Source organism: Pinus tabuliformis, chromosome J, assembly GCF_031772625.1.
Source record: "Pinus tabuliformis cultivar Carrire ecotype Pingquan chromosome J, CPIR1, whole genome shotgun sequence".
NCBI lineage: Eukaryota > Viridiplantae > Streptophyta > Pinopsida > Pinales > Pinaceae > Pinus > Pinus tabuliformis.
This window is the reverse complement of record NC_142295.1, coordinates 1,142,508,167-1,142,522,136: the sequence shown is the minus strand read 5'-3', so window position 1 is coordinate 1,142,522,136 and position 13,970 is coordinate 1,142,508,167. Positions and strand designations below refer to the sequence as shown.

Here is a 13,970-nt window from a genome sequence, read left to right as displayed (position 1 = left end):
TAGCTTTGAAGCACTTGGCAACCTTGATCCAAATCAAAACCCTCTAGAATCCCCCGCCCCCATTGTTCAAGATATATCCATTATTGTTCAGTTATTAGACCCATCAAACACTTCCATCCTGAACCCTGACTCACACCAAGCCCAGCCACAGAAACAAAACCCACAGCCCCTTCCTATCTAGAACAATACAAGCCTTGCCTTATTGCAACCCCCTCCCTACATAGAAACACATTCAGACCAGCCATCCTCAACCACTCCCACTAATCCTTTGGAGGAGATCATAGGTGACCTAGATCTCTGAAAGGTCAATGAGCAATGGTCCAAACTAGGAGTGGATGCCATTCCCCAGGAGCATTTGGAGAAAATAGAAATGGCATATCTATAGTTGGAATATTTCAACCAGAATGCTGCCAAAAAGCAATGGGGAAACAATAGCCAATTGGGCATTCAAGCCAACCTAGATCTGGACCAATACAGGCCGAAAGGTTCGGGAAGAAAGAGGGGGAGAAAATCCACAAAACAACAAATACAAGAACTCGACAGGTGCCTAATTAATGAAGGATAAATCAAGGCCTTGTTCCTATCCACTCCAAAGGTTACTCAATGAAGATCACAACCTGTAACATCATGGGGCTAAATGGTACCTCCAAAAGACAAATCCTAAAAAACCGTCTTTTCTCGCAATCCCCAGACCTTATTCTTCTTCAAGAATCTGAAAGCTCATCCAACGGCATAAAGACGCTTAAAAAACTCTTTTCAAAAGGCTATCATTGCATAATCACAGAAGCCATTTGGCAAGCAGGAGGGTTGCTCATGTTTTGGAATAAAAGCAAGTTCTTTATGTAGAATGCTCTGTCCACTAAGAATTTGTTATCAGTCATCTTCAACATGCCAGAATCGAGGCATACAATATGCATCACCAATGTGTACGGACCTCAGTGGATCCAGGAAAAGTTCAAGATGCTGGAAAAACTGGACGAGGTTCGACAACACCATGGGGAAAATCACTGGATCTTAGGTGGTGACTTCAACATGATCACCACCCTAGAGGAAAAGAAGGGAGGCTTAAGAAGACTAGATAAAGACACAGAAGCATTCAACACCTTCATAGCTGCATCTAAACTCATTGATGTCACCACAGTCAATGGTTTGCATACTTGGAACAATAAGCAAGGGGGAAATAGGAAAATTGCATCGAGGCTCGATAGGTTCCTTATCTCAGAATCCATCATGCTCCAAAATCTAGATATGGAGGCTAGCATTCTGCCTATTGGGGGATCTGATCACTGGCCAGTGCAGATTCACTTCACTAATATGGACATGCCTCATAATAGACCTTTCATATTCGAGGCTTTTTGGACAGATCACCCAACATTCATGCAAAATATACAGAGCTGGTGGACTCAAACCACCATAGAGGGCGATAATATCATGTACATCTTCCAGCGAAAGCTCAAGATCATCAAATCCAATCTCAAACACTGGAACAAGAACACCTTTGGCAACATTTTTCAAGCCAAAAGAGAGCTCGAGGAAAATTGGTGGGCCTCTAGCAAACAATGATCAAGGAAGGGCCCACTGATGAAAGGTTGGCTCAGGAATCAAACCTATAAAGGCAATGGGAAGAAAGGCTAAGACAAGAAGAGCTACTTTGGAAAAAAAAATCGATGGTGCAATGGTTAAAACATGGAGAACAAAACACAAGTTTCTTTCATAAGTCAACCATTCAGTACAGAGCCAACAATCGTATTCTATCCCTTAAAAAGGCTGATGGCGCTAAAGTTTATACCAGGGAGCAAATAGGAACTGAACTTAACTCATACTTCAACTCACTTCTCAAAGATCCAATTCATGATAGAACCCAAGCCATCAGCGAAGTCATCGGTGCTATCCCTCCCTTAGTTACGGAGGAGAAAAACTCCCTTCTTTTAAGAGAATTTACTAAGCAGGAGATTGAAGCAGTCGCCTTCACCATGGTTACTGAAAAAGCTCCTAGACCAGACGGATTTACAATTGAATTCGTTAAAGCTTGCTGGCCCATTATCAAGGCCGACCTTTTCAAACTTATAAAGAACTTTCACAGAACCAAGAGAGTGTTTCCTGCCATCAATGCCACCTTCCTCACCCTTATTCCCAAAACTGATCAAGCTGACTCACCCGACAAGTTCCGGCCCATAGCCCTTTGCAATGTCATATATAAAATCCTATCCAAATTGATGGCTAACAGACTTAAACCCATCCTCCCCTCAATCATATCTCTAGAGCAATCAGGATATGTTGAAGGCAGGCAGATCACTGACAGCATAATCCTCACTCACAAGGTTCTGCATTTTATCAAAACACAAAGGATTCTAGGTATGCTCATCCAGCTTGACCTTTCAAAGGCCTTTGATAAAATCAGTTGGATCTACATAAGAGCAATCCTCCAGGCTTTTGTCTTCAGTGAGATTTGGATAAATTGGATAATGGAATTGGTCTCAGGAGCATTCTTTTCAATCATGCTGAATGGAGGGCCCCTACAACCCTTCCTTTCGTCCAGAGGTATAAGACAAGGAGATCCCCTATCTCCTTTTCTCTTTGTTATTATGGCAAAGTGTTTGGGAAGATCTCTATCCAAAGAAAACTAGAAGAATCAACTAAAAGGAATCGAACCTGCACCTCACGGCCCCATAGTAACGCATCAGCAATTTGTAGATGATACAATGCTCATGGGCTCCCCCACAGTGCAGGAAGCTCGAACCATCAGCAAGGTGGTATAGACCTTCTTGAAGGTCTCAAGTATGGAAATCAATCTCACAAAATCCAAACTGTTTTTCTTCAATACTTCCATTCCTATGCAGAGAAATCTTAGCAGAATTATTAATATTCAGAAGAACTCCCTTCCAACCAAATACCTTGGAATTCCACTCTTGGAATATGCCCCCAAATCTACAAACTGGGAAGCCCTCATTAACAAAATGAAGGCCAGGTTAAGTAGCTAGACTCACAGAGCCCTAAACATGGCTAGCAGATTGGTTTTGGTCAAATCAATTCTTCAAACTATGCTAGCCTATCTATTCTCGGCCCTAGTGGCTCCTAAAGTTGTTTATAAATCCAATCGAAACATCCAGCAGTCCTTCCTCTGGAATGGAGCTTCTAAGAAATCAAAGTGGGTTCTCCTCAAGTGGATAGACATTTGTAAACCAAAATTGGCTGGAGGAATGAGCCTAAGAGATATTGAAATCCTAAGCAAGGCTGTAGCAACAAAAATCTTGTGGAGATGGGTGAAAAATCCTAATTCCCTCTAAGGCACCTTGTGGAAAGCGAAGTACACGAATCAAGTCAGGGACAAAGACCTCATTAGGCTCACTGGAAACACTCAAGGATCCCCCCTCTGGAACAAAGCATGGGAAAATTGACATATTGTTCAAAGGAACAACTTCTGGGAAGTGCAGCAAGGTAACACCGCCCTCTTCTGGGAGGATGCCTGGTAGCAACTCCCCCCCCTGGACCACCCAGATTGGACTACTCTAAAAAGGGTCATGCAAGAAGTAGGGTTGGTAACTCTAGTAGACTACTAGCAACTTATGAACACGACTACGACATGGAAAAAATGGCTATCAAAAGAGAAATGGCTCACCCAAGACCGCCATGTGAATATAGACCCTCTTTTACAAGACCTAGATCAGCGAAGAATCCTCACATCAAATAAAGAGGATATCCTTCGGTGGGGAAGTAATTCTAAAGTAACCTTCAACCTCAAAGAATCCTACAAGATCATGGCTGCCTCTACTGACTCGTAACCAGACCCCAAATGGCACGCTCTTTGGAATAGAGGAACCTAGCCCAAAATCACCCTTTTCTCCTGGCTGGTCTTGTATAACAAAGCACTCACATGGGACAATCTTCAGAAACATGGTTTCATAGGGCCTTCCCGCTGTGTCCTCTGTGAGAATGATCAAGAAAATCTCAATCTTATTCTCAACACTTGCCCCACTACCTGCTCTCTTTGGGATGACATGGTCATCATCTTCAGACAATCCAACAAAAGAAGGAACTCTATCTGTCATTCACTAAGCAACTGGAGATCCTCCATATCCTCCAACTCTCTGGTCAACAGAGCTTGGAATCTCATTCTGGGAGCCATAGCACGAATTCTTTGGAAAGAGCGAAATGCAAGAATCTTCAAGAATTCAGCGATGGCAGTGGACATGTTAAAAGGAAAGATGCAACAGCTCATCTCGGAGTCGATTAATGCCATGGGTATATTGCAGCCGGAGGGAAGCACATCTCCGAGTGACCAAAGAATAATCCAGATCCTAAATCTCAAAGCCACAACCATTCCTACTGGAAGGAACCAGGCTTCAGTTGCATCCCTATAAAAGAGGCCTTGGAAGTGATCTATCGCCTAACAGATCTCGATACTGCTCAGCTGGTTGAGATTTGTCTCACTTCCACTTTCTCCTGTTTCGAGGGTGAATTCTTTGAGCAGACCTGTGGTGTTTCCATGGGCTCACCCCTTTCCCCTATTGTTGCAAATCTTTTTATGGAGGATTTTGAAGCCAAAGCTTTGGCCTCAGCCTGTCTCCTTCCCAAGCTATGGAAAAGATATGCTGATGACACTAATGTCATCTGGTCCCATGGCCAAGAGGAGTTGGATCTCTTCTTCAATCACCTCAACTGTCAATCTTCTGCCATTAAGTTCACTATGGAAAAAGAAGTTGATGGTTGCCTCCCCTTCTTGGATATTCCTATTTCTAAAAACTAGGACGGTTCCCTCTCCCACTCAGTATTCCAGAAGAAAACGCATACTGAGCAGTATCTTATGTCGATTCTCATCATTTCCTCACTCAAAAATTGGGTGTTCTTAACACCCTCGCTACTCATGCCCTTAGGATTTCTGATAATCAGAGCTTTGATAAGGAGAAATCCCATCTCCCTAATGTCTTCGTGGAGAATGGCTATAGTAGGCGCTTAGGTCAGAAGGATTTTCTTAAAGCATCTAAAAATTATGTTATTAATAAAGTACCTAAAGAACACCTACCAGGTGTCCATCTTCCCTATGTCCAGGGAACCACAGACAAGATTTCTTAGATCCCTAAGAAGTATAATATTCCCTCTACCTTTAAGCGCCTCAATACCATTCGTAAATCCCTCTGATCGGTGAAAGATCCCATTGACCCTATGGACATGAAGGGTGTCTACTTAATACCTTGTTCTTGTGGGACCCCTTATATCAGAGAAACAGGGCGCTTTATCCATCAAAGTATCAGCGAACATGCAGCTGACCTAAGACATGGGAGAACCAAGTCTTCAACGTTAGAGGAGCATGCGGAAAAGACCAAGCATCAGGTCTGTATTGAGGAAGCCAAGGTTATTACCAAGGTGGCGCAATTCCATCACCGTAAATTTAGGGAGGCGATTGAAATTGAAAAAAGGCCTAACAATCTTAATAGAGATGACGGCTAGAAAATTAGTAGTTGTTGGATCCCTTCCCTTTCTTCTTAGTCCTTCCTTTTTCCCCCTTCCCCCCCTTTTTTAATTTTCAAGGTTTTCGTTTTTTCCTTGTGCTGCCCTTTCCATCCTCCTAAGGTTTCTCCTTTGTTTAGTTTTCTCTTATTGTCCTGTTCTGGTCCTTCTGGTATTTAAAATCTGTTGCTCGTTCTATTTTTATTACTTTTTCCTTTTCATAGTTTTCTTGATATTATTTGTTATTAAGCTTTTTCCTTGACCTTATGAACAAAATTTAATTAAATTAAAAATTAGAAATTAATTTTAACCAATACTCTATAATAATTTATTCCCTAGTAGTTTAAATGATTAGGTTTGTCTATAAAGAATAGAATGACTTTCTAATTTATTAATCCTTTTTTTTAATGAAATTAATATTATAACATAATAATGTAAATAAAACTTTAATTTTTATTATTTTATTTTATTTTATTTATTTATTTTTTTACATTGGATTACTTGAAGTTAGAATTAAGTAATTCAATACTTAATAAAATTAATATTATAACATTCTAATATATAATTAGAAAAAAAAAAACCCTTCACGCATCTATATGATAAAATAAATTAAAAATTAAAAAAGGAATTAAATAATTTAATTTAATACCCTAATGAAAATATTTTAATAAATATAACATTCTAATATATAATATACTATAATTAGGATATTATTCTATTATTAGAAGTAATTACTTTTGACTTTTTAACATTATATAATCTAGTCGTTATATAGCCGTTGATGGTAAACCTAGCCATTTGAAGATCTGCTCTCCCTATTTATTTTGCAGCCATGATCTGACTCCTCAACTTGTCCTGATGATGAACCACATTGGTTGGTTCGAAACGTGTCGACAAAGGTTTTCTTCATGTGATTTTCGTCGAAACTCTTCTTATAAAGGATAAATGGTTTCTGCCTCCATTTCAAACATTCAAGCTGAATTTCGACAGGGCATCAAAGAAAAACTGGGAAACATTGGTTACGGTGGAGCAGGGGATCATGCCGGTACCATCCATCTCATCTATCATGGAAATATTGGCGTGAACACCAATAATGCTGCAGAGCTAATCACTCTCATTCGAGGCATCACCTTGGCTGATCGCTACAGACTTCTACCTCTGGTGGTGGAAGGAGATTCGAAGATTGTCATCAGGTTGTTGCGAAAACTCCAGACTGGCACCCAGGTGGACAGGATAACCCCAAGCTGGAGGGTCTCGGCAATCCTGAGGGACCTACAAGGCCACCTCAGCAATATTCAAAGTGTCACCTTTCAAATGGTTCGAAGAACAACCAACAAGTTGGTTGATGCCTTGGCCAATGCTAGCATTCAGTCCAATCTTGAAGGCTATCACATCCTTTGGCAAGATTTGGAGGATGGGGAAATCAAAGCTACATGCAATACCATTAACAACTTGGACATGCGGGCCATGTAAACATGTAGAGCATGATTGTCACTATTTTTCCTTGTTTCTTCTATGTATGCATCTATATCAATAATTCTACCAGATGTAAGTGTACTGTTAGAAAACATACACAGAGTATTAACTGGGTTCTCAGACTAGGCCCAGGCAGTTTTGTAAAGGCAGACATAGGGAGGTCCCCTCAACTCCCACTCTGCATTTTTTATTTTACTGTATTCTATTAATATAAAGTCCTGCCTAACCTCACAAAAAAAAATAAAAAATTAATGTATAATCTGTGATTATTTTAAACTAATGATAATATTGTTTTGCAAGAAATGATGAATTTAATAGGCATTTGTATGGAATAACCTTGGAAATATTTGGGCAGACCATTCACACAAACTAGAAATCCAAAAGTTCCAAGTTAAAAGAGGAACTTACTAACAGGATGGTTCACTTGTTTGATGACGGTACCTTCAAAAAATGTGGAGTTACCTCAAAGGTAGACCTACATTTAAAATATCTATGGGACTAGTATATGTCTCAACTGGAAAGGGCTAGGATGCATGAGCGTACTCCATCAATTCAAGAGATAGACTGAAGAGCTCTCATGGTAGATGCACACGAGAAGTCACTTCGAAAAGTAGGAAAAACCCCACCAAGACTACGAAGGTATGAGGCACATTTAATAATGTAATTATGATGCTTTATCATCATTGCGACATATAATTAATTTTTTCAATGTTTTAAATATAGGCTTCCAGATACTTCCAAAGCCACACAGGTTATAATATCCAAACATGGTCAACATCATATTGGCATGGGTGGTTACTCAAAATTGGCCACAAAAATTGTAAGTATATAAAAAATCAATTTGCATCCAAATTATAAATTGGTAACAATTTTAATTTAATATCACATAAGAAGAAAAATTCATTTTCTAATGCAAAATTATAGGGGACACAATTCAAAGAGGCTCCCACAGAGGAATACCTAAATCTTTCTTTCAAGTACGACTATTAAGTTAGGGTTCAACAAAGGACAGGCTTGGCGTATTCACAGTCTTCTAGCATAGAACACAACACTCAGACAAATAAAAGAAACGAATAGAATTTATAAATCATTACTTGTACAATCTATTAATTATTATTTTTGGCCATAAAGTAATGTGATTGATTGTAAGAAGAAGCCAAGCAATGTAGATACAAAACATGATCCTATTGACGGTGGAGTGCCTGATATTGAGAATGATGTTAAACTCGGTACTAGAGGTATTTCATGTGTTGTAAAAAAATTGTAGTATGAATACAATTAAAAATATTTAAATTCAAATGGTGTATTAATTATAACCTTTCTTGTTTCTACACCAGATCATGTATAGAACGTGGCCAAAGAAGAGGAGGAACTTATGGCCACATCTGAAAGTATTCTTCTTGCCTCCATTACCAAAGCAAGTAAAGAACACTATACTACTATTTTTATTAATAAAACATTTGTAATAATAATAACTATAAATATGAATTTAACATTTCTTTCTTATTGTAGTTGATGCTCGACCCCACTTGCAGCAGCATAATCATAGGATTAGGTCAGCAACAATACATATTACACTAGATACCATAAATAATGGAGGGGCCCAAGATCAAGAAATCATGGCTATTACATGTTAAAAAAGAGAAAGAAAGTTGATAAAAAATGACTAAACTTGTTTATTTAGAGCTTGTTTTTTTGAGTTCCATATGTTTTACTAAGAGGTTGAATGCCTCATGCCATGTGAACATGTAATTTTAGAATATCTTAGTAAAAAGTTGTGATTTTTACATTGCAAAAAACTAGAACAATTTTGTTTCATATTGTATAAACATTTTTTTTGTGATACAAGGAGGGTGTAGAATGCCATATATTTGATAAATTTATGGTATAAGTCATTTAACTCTGTTACGAACACAAGGATCCTATAATCAAATTCCTATGTTAAAATAAGCCTTCACACAGTTCGTTCCCATGATAAGTCAACCATCTAATAATTTATATACCTATCCCAGTCCACCATACACTACCATACTTCTATATTAGAAAGCACAACCAATATATAGATTAGTTACAATAAATATAGTATAAATTAATATAGCAACCATTCCAATAGTGTCGACTAGTCTATATTGAGACTAATCTTGATGCTTCATGGGATGGTGTATCAACTCGTCTCATGCTTTATCCAAATAATAGTTGAATGTCATAATATTTCTTTGAGGTTCTATTCAAATTCTCGCAATTTATAAGACTTATGGCCTTCCAATATTTGCATATCTCTCTAGCTTCTAGTGGTACACTAATTCTAGGTTAACTAGTATACATTTAATGAAGGTAGTTTATTGTCCTCAATTAATATTCATAATATCTTGTAAACATTTCGCCATAGGTATGGGCTCCTATAGGTTATTCATATTCGCTATTTTCTTAGTTTGATCAATATTAGAAGTCTCATGCTCATAATACACACACATACACATATGCCAATATTATCCAATATTAATCATTAATATCTATGCATCAAACATAGCTATCGGCTTCTATACTCATGTTTAGGCTTTGGATCTTATATATGTATGTGAATGACCACTTTTTCCTATTCAAGTACGATGATTGTAGTTTTCAGACTAGGTCTGATCTTTTAACAATGTGTTTTCAAACTTAATTCAGATACCCTATTTAGAAAGTGAATTTAAGTCTTTTGTCATTATCATTATTTATTTCTAGATTTTTTAACTAGTGCAACAATTAAGATGCCTAGCTTCAAAAACAATGCTCATGCATGCCATTTGGGTGATACCTAATCTATTGAAGGATAAATGTGCAATTATTAATTTTACAATGCTATTAAATTTCTCATTTTAAGCATCTAAAAACATCATCGACTACACTCTTCCCTAAATATTTTATACAAACCCCTCTTATTTATTCTCCTAAACTCCTAAGTATTTTGTGTCTATGGTTAATGAATGAATGAATGTTATATGTTAAGGAATAATTTCTATCTGTCCCTTTATGTACATGATGTTGTTTCATATTATGTAAACATATTATTTATGATAACATTTATTGATATGAAACGTTTTGTGTATTTATGAATGAATGAATGAATGAATGTTTTCTATTTGTTTTTTTATGTATCTTAATGTCTTTCTTTCAACTATTTCATAGATAGTAGTTATATTGGGTGCTGGGGAATTGAGGCTGAGGTGAGGGAGGGATGGGGCATGAGATCTTCCACCTTCACATGGTTGGCCTTGTTCAATAGAAAATAAATTAGTATTTGGATAATCTTGGAGAAAAACACCTTCAATCCAACAGAGCAAAAACGAAGTCAAAGTTGACTTTGTTGTTGTGTCATAGAGTGGAGGGAGGTTTGATCAACCAAGATTAAACCACTCCAACAATTTATTCTCAAAACCAAGAGGAGATCATTCAGTTATTCATATTGTCTATATTAGAATAATTTTGTTTCATATTTTCCATATTAGAATCTCCATATTTCCTTTGTTGTCATCTTCTTGGAAAATACAACGTTCAACCATTGTAGCATCTCCATAATCCATTAGTGATTCATGTTTATAAAAAAAATAAAACACATTAACAAAACCTAGAACTGGTCTTCAAAACTTTAAAAAGGAAACAATTACAACAATATCAAAATGGAAAAGTACAATTCTACAAATACTTCTTAAACAAAGCATCAATATTTATCAAGGAAACTAATATTGTCTCTCGTCCTCACTAGTAGTGTTTGGGGCATCTATGAATTCCAAACATACTCCTACATAGATGTTATACAAACTACTGGTGAAGATGGGACGCAATATTGGTTTTCTTGACCAGTATCGATGCTTTGTATGAGAAGTATCTACAAAATTACACTTTTATGTTTTGATATTATTGTAATTTTTTCCTTTTTTAAATTACAGTGTTAAATAGTGCATGAGGTAAAGAAAACTCTAATGTATTTTTATTAATGAATAGTAATAGAAAATATCAATTTAACATTTCTTTTTTGTTATAGCTAGTGATCCACCTCTCTTGCGACGACCTCGAAAACGTCATGAATACATAACCAGGCCATCAAAAATAAAGAAAAAGAAAAATAAATGGTTGTAATACTTATATCATTAGAAGAATCACACTCCATATTATCAAAACATAATTTTTATGATAAATGTTTTTGAGATGAAGTATTTTGTGTCTATGATTAATGAATGAATGTATGAATGTTATATGTTAATGAATATTTGTTATATGTCTCTTTATGTACTTGACGTTGTTTCGTATCATGTAAACATATATTTTATAATAAAATTTATTCACATGAAATATATTTTGGATTTAGAAATGAATGAATAAATGAATGTTTTCTCTTTGGTTCTTATGTATCCTAATGTCTTGCTTTCAACTATTTCCTATATAGTATATAGATTAGGTACTGGTGAATTGTGAGTGACGTGAGAGAGGGGGTGGGGGGGTGAGGGGGTGTGGGGCGCATGAGAGATTCCACCTTCATGTGGTTGGCTTTATTCAGTATAGAATAAATTAAGATTTGGATAATCTAGGAGAAAAACACCATCAATCCAATAGAGCAACAAAAAATTCAATGTTGACTTCGTTCTTGCTTCGTCAAGTGGAGGGAGGTTTGCTCCAATATTAAACTACTCCAACAAATTATTGTTGAAACAAAGAGGAGCTCATTCAGGTATTCATGCATGAAAGTATTTTTAATTATTATTTATTCATGCAATTAAATTTAATATTTTGTAAAATTTAATCTATGTTTTCCTCATTGGTCTCATGAATTTGTGTAGGACAACAAGTTGCAATTTGAATGTTAAAGTTGAATAACTGTCTCGACAAAATAGCTCAAAATGGTAAGGGTTTAGATGAGATAACAAAATTTATTTGATATTTGTTTTGTATGTCTGGGCTTAGTGGGAGTTACATAATTTTTTATAAGAAATAACAATCTTTTCCATGGAAAAAAACTAGTGTTTGTCTCTATTTGACAATTGTGTTTTTATTTGAATGAAAGACCATACACGGTCATTTTTCATGTAAGGCAGTAGGAGAAACGCTTACTCTATTAATTGGGAATAAGGAATTGGTATTATTTTTCTTCTATTTTATTAATTATTTATCGCATCTAATTCTCCTCCTTCCTTGGTTTTGCAGTTACTTTCATTTGCATATATGGATTTGAAAGATTCACTGTTATGAAACCAGCTCAAGAAAAGATAGATCAACGCCTTAGAATTCAGCCTCTTCGAGGGGGCAACCTCCTTTACATTACATAAATGAACAATTCTTCGATGATACAAATGACAAAACCTCCTTTCTATATATAGGAGTCTAAGGAGTCACAATATAATCCAGCCGACCTAACAATAATAATATAAAGCCACAAAAATAACAATAGAGGGATTCTATGTGGCACAGAAATAATAATATGGGGGTAATAGGGGCACAACAATATAAATAAGGGGTATAACTACAATAGTAATGGGGTAATCACTAGTATTATAGGGACCCAACATGCCCCTCTCCTTCAAAAAAGTGTTGTCCTCAACGCTTGAGTAGTTCTGGATACTTCTGCATAAAATTCTCATCCTCCCATGTGGAATCTTCAGCGGATAAGTTCTTCCACTTGATAAGATACTCTAAAATTGATCGATTTCGTAGCTGTCGAGTTCTTGTTTCTATGACTGCTTCCGGTTCCAATATAATTTTCCCTTCCTCGTCAAGTTCTGGCAATATTGTTTGAACTGGGAGCTTGTCGCCTATAACCTTCTTTAAACATGAAACATGGAAAACTGGGTGCAATCGAGAAGCTACAGGAAGCTCCAATTTGTATGCCATAGTACCAATCTTTTCCAACACCTTGTACGGACCATAATACTTTGGTGATAATTTATTATCCTTCTTAGCTTGCTTTAGGGACATTTGCTTATATGGTTGTAGTCGTAGGAATACCCAATCACCTACATCAAAACTTCTTTCACTGCGATGTTTATCTGCCTGTTGTTTCATTCTATTTTGTGCCAACACGAGGTTATCCTTTAAGAGTTGGAGGACTTGTTGTTGATGTTCGATGTGATGTTCCACTGCTTGAACCTTAGAATTTTCTCTTAAATATGATGTGATTGATGGTGGTTGGTACCCATAAAGTGCCATAAATGGGGTCATTTTTGTTGCTGTATGGAAGGAAGTGTTATACCACCATTCAGCCAAAGGCAACCATTTGACCCATTGTGTTTGTTTATCAGATACAAAGCAACGAAGATATCCTTCCAAACATTTGTTTACTATCTCAGTTTTCCCATCAGATTGAGGATGATAAGATGAGCTATGAGCTAACTGAGTACCCAGACAAGAAAATAATTCTGTCCAAAAATTTCCAGTGAAAATGGGATCTCTGTCACTTACAATAATCTTTGGGTTTCCATGTAGCTTTTGAACTGTTTCCATAAATGCAGTAGAAACTGTACTGGCTTTAAATGGATGTGATAATGCACAAAAGTGTGCATACTTGGTAAGTCTGTCAACTACCACCATGATGACACTCTTTCCCTCAGACTTGGGTAAACCTGTGATAAAATCCATTGAAACCTCCTCCCAATGTTGGCTTGGAATGGATAAAGGTTGTAATAGACCCGGTGTCTTAATTGTTTCAACTTTATTTTGTTGGCAAACCAAACATTCCGCCACAAACTTTTGAATATCTGATTTAAGGCCATCCCAAAAAAATTCCTTCTTAACCCTGTGGTAAGTTTTTAAAAATCCTGAGTGCCCTCCTAAGGGAGAAGTGTGCAATTCCATAAGAATCTTTTGTTTTAGCTGGAAATTCTTACAGAGGTATAAGCGATCTTTGTACCATAACGAATCATTTTGCCAGCTAAATGTATCAGAAGTACTGGAATCTTGTTGTAGCTTTCGAATAAGTGCCCACACTTCTTCGTCATTCTTCCATTCCTCCTTTGCTTCATTTATCCAATCTGGTTGGATAATAGAAATGGCACACAACAATGCTTCCATAT

General features: G+C 36.7%; 1 protein-coding gene across 1 annotated transcript; it reads left to right on the top strand.

Annotated features, from left to right (window-relative positions):
* The first annotated feature begins 888 nt into the window (after positions 1 to 888).
* LOC149231126 (uncharacterized) lies at positions 889 to 1,563 on the top strand. The gene has a single exon (XM_089381550.1). The coding sequence runs from the start codon at positions 889 to 891 to the stop codon at positions 1,561 to 1,563; it is 675 nt and encodes a 224-aa protein (XP_089237676.1).
* Positions 1,564 to 13,970: the final 12,407 nt, after the last annotated feature.